Genomic DNA, 19,582 nt, shown 5'->3' on the forward strand with positions numbered 1-19,582 from the left:
TTATCAGAACCTACCTCTAAAAATCCTTTTAAATATGTTTATATTACAACACTTCATGATATCCATTCACATAATCTTAATCCTAATATCATTCAATTTGGAGATAACAAATACATACCTCCTGAAATTATGAAGGAGATTGAATTTCTTACTATTAAATGCAGAATGGGAGCTGCTACACAAAGACAATATCTTGAAGCAAAGTTCCCAGGACAAATAATTTATGATAATGATTTGTATAAAGCAATTCAACATTTTCGTCCACAAAATAAAGATGATAGTAATGATGCAGCTAAATTGTATACGAAATTACTTGAATTATCACAAAATAATCCAATGTGGAAGGTTGCGATCAAATTTGATAATAATAATACTCTTACACATTTATTCTGGATGACGCCATCTCAGTTAGAATTATGGTATCGGTATTCAGATATTGTGGTACAAGATGTAACTTGTAAAACCAATAGGTATGAGATGGCTTTAAGTTTATTTATTATTCTTGATGAAAATCGGAATGTAAGACTTGTTGCACAAGCATTATTAATTGATGAAACAAAAGAATCACATGAATGGTCATTTGAACAACTCAATTTAGCAACAAATAATGTGTATCCACAAGTAATAATGACAGATGCAGATCCAGCTGTACATGCTGCGATTAGGTCTACATTTCCTACCACATACCCGATGCATTGCACTTTTCATATTAGCCAAAATTTGATTAAAAAGGTTCAAAAACTAATTGGAAATAAATTTCAAGAGTTTTTTACAAAATTTCATGCTGTACGTAATACACTAAACACACTTTCCTTTGAATCAGAATGGAGAAAATTAATTACTCAATATCCTGAAATACAGCAATATTTGATAAATACTCTTTATAATACTAAAGAATCATGGGCTCATCCTTGGACATGTCACCAATTTACTGCAGGACTCCATGCATCTTCTCCTGTAGAAAGCATTAATGCATGGATTAAAAGTTATATTTTTAACTCTAATATTTCTTTATGTGAACTTGGGGATGTAATAGAGAGAAGACAAATGGCAGAAAACAAAAAATATCAACTTGTGTTATGGAAAGCTGCTATTCCCTGTATGCCTACTCAGATTTCCACTGCTGCGTTCATGTTTACTTCTATTAACCAAAAACTTGAAGAATATTTGCCTCCTGCCATATTAGAACTTCAAAGAGATGAAATTCGTCAGTGTGTTTTTTATAATGCTGTACAAGTTACCCAAGAAGTAATTGATGAATTTGATAAAGTATATATTACAATAATAATTGTATACTTATTATGTTTGTATTTTACTTGATTTAACATTGCTATTACATGTGTTTGCAGTATGATCTCTTATTAGGTCAATATTTGGAAGATGTATCTGATGCTCGTCAAATAACTGCAGCATGTATGATTTCCAACATTAATAAAGATCAAATTTCATCTATGTGGGCTGTAAATGTTGAAAACAAACTTGTTGAGAAACATTTTATTATCTTATTAATAAATGGATCTCATTATTGCTCTTGTCTATCTCTTATTAATCGAGGAATTATTTGCAGGCATTATTTTCAAATAATGCTTCGTAGTCCTGCAGCAAGATTCCATTTAAGACTTATTCCTTCACGATGGTATTATAGAGATAAAGATCCTAGTAAAGAGCAATTTTTAGTTGCTAGCAAATTTGAAAATGAGATTACACCTCTTATTCCTCAACATAATGTTCCATTTTTAACTGCAATTTGCAAAACATCACAAGAATTTATTACTCGGCATGAACAACTTACAGACATACAATTATATGGTAAAATTGCTGGCTTATCACATAAAGCTACTATGAAAGCTGTTAGTAAAAGGGATATACGTATAATACATATTTTGGAGAATTACTTAAAAGATGTTGATGAAGAACAAGATGAAGAACAAAATGAAAATATCGAATTAGAAGATACAAAAGATGATGAATCTGATAAGGAAAATTTTCCTTTTATTCTCAATAATCCTAATAAACAAACCAGGTCTAAAGGACGCCCGAAGGGTACAAAACGAATTAAAGCAAGCCATGAAAAAGAAAAGGCTACGACTTCAGTAAATAGTAAACAATATAAATGTGGAAATTGTGGTGATATGGGTCATAATAAGCGAAATTGTAATATTTTAAGATAGTTATCAAATGCTAAAGTATCTTTAAATTTGACAATAAAGTTTATTAAGCCTCCTAATTAAATCTTCACTAATACTTCCCAAAGATATACATACACCACTAATCTATTTATTATCTCCAAAATAGAAGACATCAGAGTTTCCATGTGCATTTTTCATGTTCACTAGTCGTACTTGTTACACTTGCTGTATCATCATTGTCGGGTGAATTACATCCGTATGAATCTAAAAAAGAAAAAAAACCATTAATTCATTTTAAAGACTACTATATAGTACATACACCATTAGCCCATATAACACCTACCGAAGTGAAAGGTAACAAAAGTACCTTAGAAATGGGATCAGTTTTAAAGTTTGGCTTTAACAACGTGAAAAAAACCTAAAAAAAGAAAAAAAACTCATTAATATTATCATTTATAATAGGTTATTACATACACCATTAGCCCATATAACACCTACCGAAGTGAAAGGTAACAAAGGTACCTTAAAAATGAGATCAGCTTTAAAGTTTGGCTTTAACAACGTGAAAGAACCTAAAAAAAGAAAAAAACTCATTAATATCATTTATAACAGGTTATTACATGCACCATTAACCTATATAACACCTACCGAAATGAAAAAAAACACAATTGGCGGTAAATCTTAGCTTTTACAACGAAAAAAAACCTAAAAAAAAGAAAAAACACCTGTTAGTGTTGTTTCTAAAAGCTTCGCGTACACCAACAACCTGAATAACACCTACCGAGACTTCGCCAAAGTGGAAAGTAAGAGGTCTTCTTTAGAAAGGAAATCAAATTAAAGAACCTAAAAAAAGAAGAAAATTGGTTAATATTGTTTACAAGAGGTTAATACATATACAAAAACTTTGAAGAGGCCGTTTAAATTAGTTCATAGTCTATATAACCGACACTTACCAATATTTTTTCCAAATGAGAAGAAGGAAGAGTAACGAAATTGACATTAAACTTCCGTTGTGAAAAGAATCTAAAGTGAAAGAATCTAAAGTAAAAAAAAATCGTTAATAGTGTTTTTAAGGTTATTAAACACGGTGTATTAAACTTCACCTACCGAGTCTTTAAAGAACGAAAAGTCTCTTTTCAAATGATATTAACGTCAAAATCCACAACGCAAAGGACCTGAAAAAAGAAAAAAAAACCTTTAGTGTAGTTTTCAAAACAAGACAAAAAAGAAGAAAAAAGAAACCAACCATCGAATATAAACATGATAAACAATGTTTTTAATGAAAACGTAATTAGAAAAGAAATGTAAAGGTTTGTTTTTATTAAAGGGTAGGGACAAAGAAACCAAAACAGATCGAAGAATTTTTTAAAAAAAAATTTTTTAAGATCGTGTTACAATTGAAATTTGACGCGCCACAAAAAAATTTTTCGCCAATAAAATTAGGAGGCGCATGCCCTTGCGACATATCGCGGGTGCGATAAAAAACAAAACCCTATTAATATATATTATATTTCATTAAGAAATTTACGAATTGTTATCTTTTTAATTCAAATTTCTTAATAATGCCTAATTTCTTATATTTATCAATAAGTAATTTTATATCCTTCATATTTATCTTTGCTGATTTAGTAATGTAATAAGTTTCAGAAATAACAAAGATCAGTGAAAGTGATCTTTGTGATGTACGACCTTGCCAGTTTATAAAAAATTCCTTTAAATCTTGATAAAGCTCTTCTATTGGCAATCTAGAATAAAAATCTAAAATTAAACCATTAAAATATTTTTGTGAATAATTTGCTAAAACCTTGAAGAAGATTTTACTATCAAGCCATTCACGAACCATCATAACAAAATTCAATAACTTCTAAATATTGACAATTATTCAGTATTAGTTTCAATGTTTCTTCATCCCTAATATAAGTGTATAAAATTTTAAGATTTGGACAATATTTAGCTAAAGCTAAATTTAATGATTGTTCATAATAGTTATTATATATATATAATACTGTTAAATTATTTCCATTAATTTCCAAAAATTTAAATAATATTTTAATACTATCTTTTGAAAAATAACTATTATCATATACAATCTTTAAAATTTTCAATTGTGAAAAATAAGCATTCTGCAATTGATAAAAAGTATCATTTTGATCTAAATTGAGTTCTTGTAAATTTTTGAACATAGCTATAAATTGTTTGGTTATTTTACAATTCACTAATGTTAACCTTGTTAATGTTAAAGAATGCTTAGTTAATGAAAGGATTATTTCTTTATATTCATAATTACTAATATACTGAAGATTTGCGATTTTTAAAATTTTTAAATTATTTTGCGAAGAAATCAAATCTCTTATCCATTTTGAAAATAAATTCCTAAAATTTATAGTTAATGATTGCAGATTATGAGAAATAAATTTAGGACAAATATCTGAATCACATCTTAATTTTGCAAGGTTTGATAAATGGATTTTCGCTTCAGATAATAAATAAAGATCTTCGTAACGTGAATTGTTACACTTCAAAACTTTTAATGATCTAATTTGATTTAAAAGCATTTTTAATATTTCTTGTGATAACAATATTTTTGCTTTTTATATTTTTTAAGTGTATGTTGAATCATTACTTCAATTTTATAAATTGAGATAACTTTGCAGAATGATGCATAATTGAATAATGGAGGTTTCTGAATTGGAACAGCAATAATAATTCCATTCTTATGTAAAATTTCTTCTGATTCCTTAGGAAGACAAGCAATTAAAGTATTAATAATTGATAATGATATATATGGCTTATTATCATTGTAAAATTTCCAAACATTCCTCCATAAAATTCTAACTGCAGTTTCACAATAAAGACTATTAACTAATAGACATGAATATAAAGTATTTTTATCATCATATAAATTTTCAAATATATCAATGAGACAATCAGCGGGAAGTTGACAAGGCATTTTATTTGTTTTTAATGAGATGTAAGATATGTAAAGTAAAAAATTAAGCTAATTTAAACTTTTATATCATTTATAGTCACACAATCTTAATAGTAATAATTTTGATGAAATGTGATGAAATGAATATAATTTTGAACTCAATATGAAAAATTGTTGCTCTGTCTTAGTAAAATATATGTCATCATCTCTGACTAAAAGGATTATTAATTCTTTCCTTTATACCTAATGACGTAGGTAGCGCTTTTTAAAGAGAATGACTATGAAAAGAATACCTTCTACCCAAAAACCCAAACCTGACCCTTTTATATATATATTTCTTGGTCCTGATGAAAGCCATGAACCATATATAAATCAGCGATGGAAGATGATTTGGGAGCAGGACTTCAAATTATAAAACGAGACGAAATAATAGATAAAAATGATAAAAACGGAACTTTTAAAACACGGAGAACTTAGAGTAGTATGTCACAGAAGACGTCAAACAAAAATTTTGATCTGTAAGAAGACGAACAATTTTACGAAACGACAGATGGTATAACGGGTTCGACGTGTGATATGTAGGAATGATAAGGTTGAAGAATTTAACAAATTAAAATGAGATTTTTAGTGAAAGGGTTAAAGATATTAGTGATAAAGCAGAAGGATCTAAAGGTAAAGATAAAGAAATTGTGATAAATGGTGTTACTTGAACGTAAATAATAAACATGTTAGTAAATACTAAATAGAGTATTTTTAGTACTATAATAGGCGATATCCAATTTAGTTAAGTTTTTATAGTATAGCTTCAAATTTTGTATTAGATGATACTTTATTGATCCAATGTATTTACTCAGGTTGATTTTGGTATTAATTACGTTGTAATTTTTGCCAATACTAATAAAGTTTTAATTAAAAAAAAAATAATTTTATCCCTTGTTTCATTTTATCCCGTCACAAACAACACTTTCATTTCCTTTTTTAATGCGAGCCCTGGAATATATTAATGTTGTATAATTTAGTTGCACTCATGTTCATCACACAAATACCAAAAAGTCTGGAGGACTTTAACGGTTTCCGTTTTCCTAGTCTTGGGTTATAACTGATAAGTAAAAAGAAATTATGATGCGTAACCCAATTAGCCATCCTATTATGTCTATTGAGATAGTATAGAAAAGTTCATTGTTAAAACTTTTGTTTACACCTAAAGTTTCTTTTAATTCTTTTGATTATTGAAGAAACCATGCAAACTTATCATCATCATTTCTATCTTTGATCAATTAACATTAGTGTAAAATATTTTAAACTATCAATGTTGCTTTTTCATTAAATTTTTTTTAACATGTGTAGTTGATAGTAGTTAATTTAAAATTCTCAAATTAGGTAATTTTTATTCCAAAATTTCTGATTTTTTTGAGATAAAGAATCAAACAAAATATTTTTTGCTTAAAAAAAATTAATCATTATGGCGGGTGGTTTGACAGTGAATTTGTTTAATACTTTTATAAGATACTGATATATATCATTGGTCAGCCTATTAGGATCATGATAATTCTGACAGTCTGATATTTTTTGTTAATGGCTAAATATCAAATTCTTTTGATATTAAATTAATTAATTTAATAAGTTTTAGTATCAAAGCTTCAGTATAGATATTTAAACTATTTTATTTCACAAAGAAAACCAATTTCATTCTATACTTTTATTTATATATTATTATTAAACTATCATCATGACCTTACCTACCTGAATGAGCAATAACAGCAATAACTATCATTTAAAGGTTTGCTTCAAATTGAGTTTCATTAGTTATTTCACTTTCTATTTCTTTAGTTATGTGCTGTTTTCTTATTTAAATGTTTCTTGCTCCTTAAGACAATTTAAGTCATTGTACTCTAGATTTCATCTTTACTCATGAAGACATCTAAAATGTTTGGAAATACATAGAATAAATTATCACCAGATGATATTATCTAATTTTAATTCTGGTTAATTTATAATCATGATTTTTTATTAGGGTATTGCTAAAATCACCGGTGGTGATGGTTACCGATGATGAAATTATGATGTGATTCCGGCCATTATTTTATTAGGTTTTTAATTCCGGTCGAAAATACATCTTAATGCTGGTACGGTGACCATCACCGCCTGTGAGCTTTAGCAATTTACTTTTTATTAAATATAACAATTTAAATTTTATTTTTAACCAATATATCATATATATAGTAAAATACATAAAAAGATAATTTAATAATGTTATTTACATCACAAAATTTTCAGGGTATTCAATATTGCACAAATGGTTAAATTTCTCAAAGTTTATTAACAATATTATATGTATAATTCTTTGTACAAATTTATATAAACATAACAATTATTAACATATAATTTTTGATCTTTCATAAATAAAGAACCTCGACCGAAATTAAAACCAGAATGATCATAATCTAATACAGCTTTAGAATAATTTATTACAAGACTCATTTTCATATTACTAGTATCTTCACTATTTTCAAAAGAAAAAATAAAATTATCAGTTGAATAATAAAATAAAAATTTATCATTATAACTAAAATTTAAAAGATCATTACTAATGGTATTAAAACCAATAGAACTATAACCACCAAAAATCTTTTCCGAATTTTTAACTTTAATTAAAACTAAACTTGCTACTTGACCTTTACATTTTTCTTTAAATGAATCATTACTAATCCCATCACGACTACCACGATAAATAAGATCAAATTTTTGTAAATTATATAATGGATCATCTTTAATAATATGAACAAATTTTGCACTTTTTTTATTGATCCAATTATTAATTATATTTGCAAGTCCTGGTTTGATGATTTTTGATTTAATTTTTATTTTTCCAGGTGATAAATATGGAATATTTGTCGATAACGTCCCACCTTTGTTAAAAGAACTTACAACATCATCATAAATATGTTTGGGAAAAATTGGCTTATAAGGATAAACTTTATCAAAAAATTCGGAAGGATTAAATTCTATAAATCGAACAAGAGGAATTAATCAAATCAAAGTTTTCTTTAACGCTTCATATTCCTCATGATCCCAATTGGCTCTATTGTTATCCAAATCAGCTTGTTCGATACCCCATTTAATCAGATAATCCCAAATAACAGTTTCTTCAACTTGCAAGTCATCTCGTTCAAGTAAATAATAAAGAATATCTTTGTCTAATTTGGAAAAACCTTTTAAAGTAATAAGTGATTGTAAGTCCATACAAATTGATTCAATACAATATTCTTGCAATTTTTCACAATTTGCAAGTTTAGAGATCGTATTAAGAACGTGAACGAAATTTTGTTGAAACCATGATTGTTTTTCTTTAATTAAATAAGATAAACAATTTTGAGAGTAATTAAATAATTCTTCAAGAAGTAACTCATCAGAAGCGACTAAAAGCCCAAGAATATCTTCACCTGGTTTATTTATCAAGTTAAGTTCACCCGTATAAATATATCTTAAAAAGTAAAGTTACGTAAATTTAAATAAATAAATAAATGATAAATGATTATCAACTTCAACAGTCATATGATAATGTACTTACTTCAAAATCATTTCAAAAACAGTAGGAGAAATATTTGGTTTATTAAATATGATCATGTTATTTTTTATCATAATTCATTCACTCGTTCACCAACTTGAATAATAACGTTAAAATCATCAGAATCATTTAATATTAAGGAAAGGTCTTTTGAAAGACCGGAATGGAACATTAAAGCCATTTCAATTTTATATAAATTTTTGTGTCCAAGGATCGTATTTAACTTTAAATGCACAATGATGTAATGATGACGAATCCGTGTAATGATATTGAATAAATCAGCTAGCGCCACAAAAAAAAAAATTTACGTAAAGCGACTAAAACGTAAAACATGTTTATTTTGAATTCATTCGTTTCTAAAAAAAAGGAGACATATTTGAACTATAATTAATCAACTAAATGATTTACGAATTAAATTACGCTAAATTTTTTAGTAAATTATTTTATCGTATTTTTTTCAGAATAATAATTATCCCCGTGCAGATCATCTGAATAAAAAAATTTTTTCACCAAGACTGCGGAATTATTACCATATCACCGTGTAACATTAAATTAAAAATTCGTAATGTAAATTAATTGAATATGTTGAGTAATAATATCACTTATTAGAGAAAAATATAATAGTATTCAATTTTTTACGCTTTAATAATTTCAAATTATTTATTGTAAATATTGTAAATATTGTAAATATTCTTTTTTGTATCAGCGTCGTGTCAAATTGTTATATACGTTATAGTTGATTAAAAAGTTGACATGTTCTCAAATTTAAATTAATAATTTTTGGTTTGGCGAATTTAATAATTTTCCTAAAGTGTATTACTAGATACGATTTCTTGTTGCTATAATTAATTTTGTAAATTGTAAATTTTTTATTTAGTAAATGTTAAAAAACAACTTTTTGATACATACTCTAATTATACATACTATAATTTTAAATAAATTTTATGGAAGCGTGTTTATAACTAATTTAAAATTTTTAAATAACGCTTGTCATTGTTAATAAATCTTGTGGAACAAAGTATTTTATTGAATGAAAGTTAACTCTTATATGACGTAAAAAATCATATGCAAATTTGAATTTACGTGATAAAGAAATATTCATGTAGCTTATTACCATAAAGAGTATGAGTCAGTTATTTGATACTTCCAGAAAAAATTTAACAATTTAATTTATTCGGAACATTTATAATTTTTCTTTCAATAGATTAATTTATCCAATCTATAAACTTTATTGATTATTGATACTTGAGATTGTCTAAAGATTCCTATCAAAAGAACTTTTATTATTTTTGATGGAAATCAATCCAGTCTGTGTATCGACGTGTAAAGTCAAGTATTTAATATATTATGATAAGGTTTTACACCCCTCGTGAAGAAAGACTATGACTGTATGTATGAAAAATGGTTTTTAATATTTTAATATCATCTTATATATGATTACCATTCTTACAATCTATCTATTGTTTTTGACTTAATCACCAAAAATGTGTTGAGGAAACAGATAAATCCGGCGAAAATATGCAGAGTAATTAATAAATTTTGACAGTTAATTCTGGTAATACAATATCACAACGAAAAATCCAATAACTAGTTCCTAAAGGTTTTTTTCTGATTAAGTTCAAATTTTCAAGGTTATGACATACGGGTTACAGGGTATGATGAAAAACCTTAGACGTTATGTGACCCTCGAAACGTTCGAGATGAACGAGAAAATTGAAATGGAGACTATCTGATCAAATTACTTATTTTATTTTTCAAAGTAAATTTATTTATTAGTAAATTATTACTATTGCTTTTGATATATATAGCTAAATATTTGTAATAATTTTTTTTTTTTAAAAAAATAATTTAAAAATGTTTAAGAAAAATAATAATTTTAAAGTAAGATGCTGAAAATAATGAGTGAGGAAAAGTTTTGTATAAGTATTAAAATAATAATAATAATTTTAAAGGTAAGATATAATAATTAAACGTAATAATCTAAAAATGAATCCCTGAAAATAATGAGTGGAAAGATTCTTTATATACTAAATGTTTTAATGAAAAAAAAATATTTAAAGCAGTATATAATCAAATATAATAAATTTAATCTAAATATAAATTAAGTGGGGAGAATTTTTTTGTATATGTATAATTAAGGTAAATTAAAAAGAAAGTTAAAAATTATTAAAAAATATGATATTAAATAGAATATTATATTTTTTTTATAAAAATTAATTAATCTTAATATATCTATAATTAGTAGTTAATTTTTCATCAACGGATCTCCATATTATTCGACGAAATCCTATTACTACAATAACAAATCCTATCAACTTATTAGGATTTGAATTAATTATCTTAATTCGTTCATCACATACTCCTGTGGAATATTTATTTGCCTGTCCTTTTGCAATTATTCTCATGTACCTTTCTAATTGCTTTGCTCCATTGTTTAATATATCATTTATAGTTGTGCGAATATATTTATTAGATTTTTTATCAAAATATCTATATTGTCTTCTTAACAATATATCTTCATCTTCTCTTTCAATTACTTTATCTAATTCTCCCAATTCATTTGCATCAAAATATTTTCCATCAGTATTACTCACTAACCCAGTTAGTGGAATATATTTTAATTCAATATTAGTATAGCATTCTCCAAGGACAAAAACATCAAGGAAACCAAATTTACCGTATCCCTTATTCACTGCAGTATTCATTATTAAGCAAAGTTCAGGAACACGATATTTTGATGGCAAAAGAAGTTCTATAGTTACTTGAAGAACTGATTCATTTGCTGAATATAATGACCTTCGTAACCTTGTTAATAATGTTTCCTTTAGAAGTTTAATGAAGCTGATGATATTACCTGAAACAAGATCTTTATATGCCAAACCAATATAATCTTCATTTTGTCTTTGTCTCTTTTTAAGGTCTAATAAATTAATATAATAAGTTAATGAATCATATAAAAAAGTAGTGCCATTTAATGCTAAAAGTAATGCAATTTAATGATAATAAGACTTACTAATAAATGGATCATCATCTGTAACTTCTTCATTATTTCTTTTAATGATCTTATTAATTTTTTTGTGATTTACTTTAGGATTTTCATTTTGCTTTGATAAATAATGATCCTCATTTTGGTTTTGCTTCTCTTTAAGTTCTAATAAATTAATATTTGAATATATAAATTGGTAAATAATATAAATATAAAAATTATTGAGATGATTTAATGATAATATGACTTACCAATAAGTAAATTAGATGTATTATCATCATCATTTTTTTTAATACTCTTGATTTTTTTGTGATCAACTTGAGAAGATTGAGGAAGATCTTCAGTGAGTAATTTAGTTTTAGGTGTTAAATTCTCTTTTTCATGATTTTCTTGGATTACGATTTTCCAAAATGATTTGAATTCCTTCTTATACTCCAAGCGTTCTATATTTAGCTATCATTAGTAAGAAAGCATTATTAGCAGTGTGTAAACTTTTTATTTAGTAGTAAAAGAAGGTACATAGTCAATTTCTCCTCCAAAATTAACAGACTTTTACCAACGACAAAGACAGGATGCCTGAATATCGAGCTATGGAGTGGTTACCAAGCGTCTCCAAACAGTAATTCTCAGAAGCCAAGGCTTATTGTTTGATTAACTCAGCAATCTTGTCATCTTTACATATAACTCATTCCCCAACGTATGTTCAAATCCAGCTAAACTGAATCATCATCACATGTGGACACATAATGGTATATGTTCAAACTTGATATCAACTGGTCAATCTCCCGTACGGCTCGTCTTAAGAGTTACCCCATCCTTGCAAAATAAAAAAAATACACACCTTTTCTTTTAATGTGTTAATAACTTGTTGATCCACAAAAATCTTTTCTGCTTCTCTTATATAATTACCAGCCCAAGCATTGTCAAGATCATTCCACTTGAGATCCGAAGTTACTGAGGCAACAACAATATTTTTATGTAGAATTAAGAACCCACGATATGATTTATTGTTTTGCTTTTTTAAATAAGAGATGAGAGCTAAAAGTCAAAGATTTAGTTAGTAAACATGCTAAATAAGAAAAAAAGAATTACTATAAAATAAAATATTGTTTATTATTAAACTTACTATCTTGGCCAGGATATGAATTCATGTTGATTAATTTCAATTTATTTAAAAAAGTGAGTATTTTAATTTGAAGTTTCAGAAATTATTTATTTTGAGAGTTTCAGAAAAATTTTAGAGGGCTTTTAAATAAAAGAAAAGTTCTTGATTCAGATTGATACATCAATGCAAATTTACTTGTCAATCTGACACATTATTTCTATTATTGACATGAAGAATAGAAGGCAATTAAAAATAATGAGGTTTCTCTTTAATTATCTACATGTCTAATTTTAAGTCATAATGATATAACTTTAACTCTATATTTTATTATTTAGATTAATAATACTATAATAATTTGTATATTGTAATTATGACAGTTAATTTATATTGTTGTGCTCATGTAAGACACAGATACAGTAAGAGTTAATAATGATTAAAATATATAACTTTAACTTAATTATTTTATTATTTAGATTAATAATACTATAATAATTTGTATGTTGCAATTATGACAGTTAATCTATATTGTTATGCTGAATTAATGATTAAAATATATAACTTTAACTTAATATTTTATCATTTAGATTAATAATACTATAATAATTTGTATGTTGTAATTATGACAGTTGATTTATATTGTTGTGTTCATGTAAGACACAGATACAGTAAGAATTAATGATTAAAATATATTTTAATTATAATATTAGGCGGCGAACATAAACTTTCTTCATCCTTTTATATTTCCTTGGTTTCTTTAGAATACAATTTAATTAATTATGTTTAATATCTTTAAAGATGGATTACTATATCTTTAGAATATAATTTAATTAATTTAATTAATTATATTATTAATTGTGTTTCATACCTTTTAAAGATGTATTACTGTATTAATTAGTACAACTATTAAAAGTCAATATTGTTAATTTGCGTTGCTTGCGTAATCATGTTTTTCCTGAAAGTTCTAGCATATATTTTTTTATTACGCAACTTTAAATCATTAGTAAAAATGTCATTTTTCGGAGTGACTGATTATTTCTCATAAAACTGCATGATCTAATTGATCTAATTGCAGATGAAGTTGCGTGCGTAATTCGTCATACTATTCACGCAGGACATTAATAGTTTATTAGATAAATACGTGATCAGCACGTGGCACATTTATAGTAACACAAGGATAACATTTTAATCTTCTTTTTTAGTCACTTGGTACATTAACACAAAAAATAGTTATTATTTTTTTTTTTGTGTACAAAATAAATAAACTTTAAAGAGTATATATACAGTACATTTTAATAAAATAATATATTAATAATATAAGATTATTATAATAATCTAATTAAACCTTTATAAAGAATTGTAGTACATGATATTTAATTATTATTCAATTTTAATGAAATCATAATGATAATTTAGTTTTATTCAAAATTAAAGAACATTTCTACTGGATTTAAATTGAAAACATTAAAAATAATTTTAAAAGTTGTCAATATTTTGCAAGTATCAAAGTTTGATGTAGAAAGATGTGTGGCATTAACATAATATTTTCGAATTATCTATTTCATTTACGTAAAATCAAAATTGCAAAAAATAAATTTCTTTAATGATTATTACTAATATTGCTATTAATAATCCATATGAAGATAACATGAAAATGATAAAATATTAAATTAAGTATATTAAGAAATTCAAAATTACAAATTTAGTTTAAAAATGGAAATATTCTTATAAAAAGACTTATTTATATTTTAATTCTGGATTATTATTGTAGTAAAGTATAAAAGCCTATATCAGGTTATCTCTTACAGTAGTAAAAATTTTTTGATCAAAAATTTAATAAATACATATTTGCATAAGTTGTATCAAATAGCTTTTTGTAACATAGTTTATAAGATTGTATAATTATTCCATGTAATTATTTCCTAATGATACAAAACAGTAAAATTGTACATCTAATTTAACAAAATGGGTAATCTATAAAATATATAAACATGAAAATAAATGTCCAACACCACAGGGTTGCACACACTTTTTAAGGTAGACTTATAATATGATAATTTGAGTTATTAACTTATTATTATCAAATAAAATTAATGATAAAAAACATGACACATTATTACTAGCTTAGACCTTCAAAAAAAATGAAGAAAAAATACTAGAAATACCAAACATTAAATGAACTGACCAATAATATTAAATGTTGAATAGTTGACTATTATTTTATTATGTATTCAAAAGTCTTAAAACTAATTTTTTTTTATAACAAATAATTAATTAGCCTCTATAGGTAACCAGTTAATCAGTGACTGGTTGATCATCTAAAATATACTAAACAAATTGTCACATTTAGATAATAATTTGAATTGTTGATATGTTTGCGCTGATTTATTCCATATTTATGGGTAATGAAATTTAATAGGAAACTTTTTTTGCTAATTAACGAAAATAAGCTTAGTCTGTATTATTAATGATGATTGGCGGCCGCAGCTATACTTGCCACCCAAATAATTCCCATGATTTTTTTTTTTAATATAAAATTTTCCAGATATAATATTTATAATATTTTAACATTTTCTTTAAAAAGATTTGTTTTTAATATGTTTTATAATTTTTTTATATATTTAATTATCTATAAGTATTATTCTATTGAGCATTTATATCATTTAATATCACATAATCTGTTAATTTATTGATCATTGATTGGGTTAAATATATTCATCTTATATTGTAGTATATATTAATATAAATTTGAAATTGAAATTAAAAATTAGAAAACAAAGTCCTTTTTCGTGAATGTCAAGCCATTATACTAAGCACGTTTTTTGAATACAAAGCCTTTTGTTTCATGTATTAGCTAATATTTTAGGGTTAAGCAAAATCTTACATGACACAAAATTAAACATTTTTTTATTGGTTAAAATTAGTATTATATGTGTAATTAAATATTATTGGTTAAAAGTAAGATCTTACCTGGGGTGGGTAATAAAGCTCCTTATGATTTATGAAACTATTATTAGTTAATATATGTCACTGCTCTTAATTCTTAAACGTTAAGCCACTTTATTAAAAGTTAATACCAAGCCACTTCCTACCAAACTCCAAGCCCTTTTTTATTAAATACCAAACCATTTTCTGTTAAATATTTAGTTCTTTCATTAATTAGAATATAAAATCATCTATAAATTATCATCTAAAAATGAGTATTTTAATTAATATAAATATCTGTTATTAATTGTAAAATTAACTACAAATCAGAATTACAAATCAGAATTTTTCTGATTTATAATTAATATTTTATAGATAAATTTTTTAATATATTAAAATAAAGTTTTAAATTATTTTATTGTTAAAATGTTTATACAAAATATATTTTTAATAATGAATTATCAATATTAGCATATAAGTTTTTTTCCATAAACTTTTACAAGACGGACTATATAATAAGAACTAATTTTTTATTGTTACATCACCTTATAATGGAAAATATTTTAAAAAATTTTTTATAATGAAGAGAAATTTTTATGATGAAAAAATAATTTTTTATACATAATGGAAAATAATATATTATAATGAAAAAAAAATTCTTTTTATAAAATGGAGAAACAAATTATTATTTCTTAAAATTTACTAAGTAAAAAAAAATGTAAAAAATACTGTATATTTTATAATATAATTTAATTAATATTAATTTTACTACCAATAGATTCCTCTTACTAAAATTAATTCAATGATATAAAATATTGGTTTTAAATAAAGTATTTTTTAAACCCACTCCTGTAATATACAATTCTAGTTAAAATTAATATGTAAAATTTATACAAACCTATGGAAAACCTGTAAGGCCACTTAAACTCAGTTCATCATTTATTTAAGTTTTAATAAAATAAGGGTAACATATAATAAAAATACATTTTTCATAATAACTCAATCAATATTAATGATGAAACTAAATATGATTTTACTACCATTGGATTAATCCAATAGGTTAGATAGATAATATTAAACTCCTGTAATACGTAATTTTGGCCGGAATTGTGTGATCGGCGCATAAATTTCCTTTTTTAAAATGTGTGTGGAACCTTTTGGAATTTTTGCATTAGCATCACGTTATTCACGTGATAAATTTGACCAATGGGAGATGGGGATATGGAATTATGACAAATGGGATGGGATAAATGGAATATGGGATGGGATATATTTCTGTGGCAAGTATATCCGCAGCTATCTGAACCAATATTGTACTTTTTTTAAATTTCTCAAGTTTTTATAAATATTTTAATTGGGTTAAAACTTGTCAAAACGAAATTAAAATTTGTAACCGGTTGATTAATCGTAAATCAATTAATTGATCAAATTAATTACTAATTTATCAATTTTAAGGTACCTTAATCAGTAATCCCGATACTATCCTGACCATTACATCAAGCTCAAGCCAATTGCTTTGAGAAATTTAACATTAATTATATAATTTATCTTTTGTAAAATTATTTTTTTATTATTTTATTCCGGTCTTTCAAAATATTTTTGCTTAATATTAAACAATGTTGATAAATCTATTTACAGTTAATCCTAGTAATACAGGCAGGGCTTTACTATATACTCCTATTAATTACAGTTTAATCATACTTTTTATATACTCCCATTATAATAATCTTGTTGAATATTGTTTAATAAAAGCCTTGTGATTTGTAATAAAGTAGTATTGTACGATATGATATAATAAATAAAATATTTTTAATTATGTACAGGTACGATGGCACGATACTAATCGTACCGAAATATTACATTATCATATGAATAACCTTTGGGTATGATTAATCACATTACAGTTGTATTATAAACAAAATGAATAATAATTTTATAAAAAATTTCCTTTAACTTTTTAGTGGTAAGTTTTAAAATTGAATTAAAAAGAAAATAATATTATAGGTATTATACAGCATTTTATTGGGAGGCTTTGTACCGTAACTGCAAGTTTTAGTTGTATTTATTATATAATATATACAGTACATCCAGAGAAACAGGTACGATAAGATCGGCAAATGATGCATACTGGTTAAAGTTTCATACCTAAAAAACAATAAAGCACAATACCGACAAAAAGATAACGTAACCAAATAAATAATACCTATTTATATTTGCTACACCATAAATTCTAATATTCGTTTGATGCTAAAAGTGAAGGTGGTTTAATTTTCTTAAGAATATTTTTTGATTGGAAGCAAAATAAAAATACTTCATGCTCATCAGTTAAACTCTATTGCATGAAGTTCACTGTATATTATAGGGGAATATTTTAGAGTTTAAAAGAATATTTAATCTGAATTTCTCCAATCACTTGCTCGTCCTTCAAAAATTCAATCAATAATCAACGTGACTCAGTGATTCACGTGCACAATAAACTCATGTACTCATACTATAAATTAATATGTAACATGCAAAAAACTTCAGGAATAGCGTGGCTTTATGTATGTATGTATGACATACTAACATTCTAGAAGCTATAAATTTTTCATAAAAATATATATATTTTTACAAAAATCTTAGTAATATTAGTAATAAAAAGTATTCAACATTAAACTTACTGATTCAATTTGTATCATGAGCAAATTAAATGATATAAAACCAAAATGTGTTCAATGCAATCTGACTTCATTTGATCTAACTAATTTATCCAACAGATGTCAAATATCTAAATTATAAACAAACGAACAGTTAACGAATTGGATCTCTAGCTTAAATAAATGTAAGAAAAATTTACCAACAAGTAAACGTTAAACGTTAAACATGACAAGATAACAATAATTGCATAACATGAGTTACTCATTACAAACACATTTTTAATTACCTGTTATAATAGGTTTTCGGATTTATTATTTTTATAAATATAATAATAATCAGATAATACCATATTTGGTTTAACCTAGATGGTAATAATTAAATTAAAACGGAAATCAATGTTGATTCATCAAAAATCAGGTGCCGCAGCATCACGTTAAACCCAATCTGAAAAAAAAGTAAAAATATTAGTAAGTTAAAAATTCTGCGCCAAAACTAAACCAAATCTTCCGATCCTAAAGAAAAAAACATGAAAAAAAAATTAAAAATAAAAAAATAAAAAAAAATAAAAAATCTGTCCTTAAAAACTGGAATAAAATATTAATAAAAAAAAAAAAGAGGAAACAAAAAGATGAAAATCTAAATTTTCTGAAAAGTAAAAATGACTATTTTTAAGATATTAAAATTTAAATAAAAATAGTTCAGTACAAAAAACCGAAAATGAAATAATTTTTTTAAATACTATTCCTGTTCAAAAAAACTGAAAGGGAATAATCTTAAAAAATCATTTTAGTTCAATAAATTGGAAAAATAATTTAAAAAAAATGAATAATAAAAAATAATGAAGAAAAAAAATTCAGGATCCAAAAAAAAACTGGAATATAAAAAGAAGAAATTTTTAGTCTTAGTTCCAAATGGAATAAAAAAAATTATCATAACTGTAAACCGTTCGAACTTTATACAGTTTTCGTACAACTCGCATAATAATAATTATCAGGACGCGATAATTAAAAAAAAACATGTAATATGTGATTTTATATAATATTCACAAATTTTTAATTCATACCATAATTATATGGAATTACTTTATATTAATCTTATTCCTCAAATAATACTTTTTTTTTGCTTATTCGAAATACATTTACTTTCAAATTATCTCTGAATCCACATCATTTTAATTTTACTATAATAGAACATTTTATAAAAAGATACTTATAATGAAAATTTTGCTAAGTATCAATTATTTTATATCAACGTATTTTAATTATACAAGTATTATATCTCTATATTATTTCATATAAGTTATTCT

The 19,582-nt window shown here is 24.8% G+C and overlaps 3 protein-coding genes across 3 annotated transcripts; all 3 read right to left on the reverse strand.

Annotated features, from left to right (window-relative positions):
• Positions 1–3,663: 3,663 nt before the first annotated feature.
• Positions 3,664–5,079, reverse strand: OCT59_001733 (uncharacterized protein; the record flags this gene model as incomplete). The annotated part of the gene is made up of 3 exons (XM_066144036.1): positions 3,664–3,887; positions 3,970–4,645; positions 4,753–5,079. 3 exons carry the CDS (start codon positions 5,077–5,079, stop codon positions 3,664–3,666), a joined length of 1,227 nt encoding a protein of 408 aa, XP_065995238.1.
• A 2,307-nt stretch (positions 5,080–7,386) lies between these two features.
• On the reverse strand, positions 7,387–8,640 carry OCT59_001734 (uncharacterized protein; the record flags this gene model as incomplete). The annotated part of the gene is made up of 3 exons (XM_025313401.2): positions 7,387–8,063; positions 8,172–8,542; positions 8,630–8,640. The coding sequence occupies 3 exons, from the start codon at positions 8,638–8,640 to the stop codon at positions 7,387–7,389; spliced, it is 1,059 nt and encodes a 352-aa protein (XP_025187375.2).
• A 2,199-nt stretch (positions 8,641–10,839) lies between these two features.
• OCT59_001735 (uncharacterized protein) lies at positions 10,840–12,763 on the reverse strand (the record flags this gene model as incomplete). Its single annotated transcript, XM_066144037.1, has 5 exons — positions 10,840–11,546; positions 11,640–11,777; positions 11,864–12,065; positions 12,454–12,650; positions 12,739–12,763. The coding sequence occupies 5 exons, from the start codon at positions 12,761–12,763 to the stop codon at positions 10,840–10,842; spliced, it is 1,269 nt and encodes a 422-aa protein (XP_065995239.1).
• Between the last annotated feature and the right edge of the window lie 6,819 nt (positions 12,764–19,582).

The sequence above is a fragment of the Rhizophagus irregularis genome, chromosome 10 (genome assembly GCF_026210795.1).
Source record: "Rhizophagus irregularis chromosome 10, complete sequence".
In the NCBI taxonomy this organism is placed as follows: domain Eukaryota; kingdom Fungi; phylum Glomeromycota; class Glomeromycetes; order Glomerales; family Glomeraceae; genus Rhizophagus; species Rhizophagus irregularis.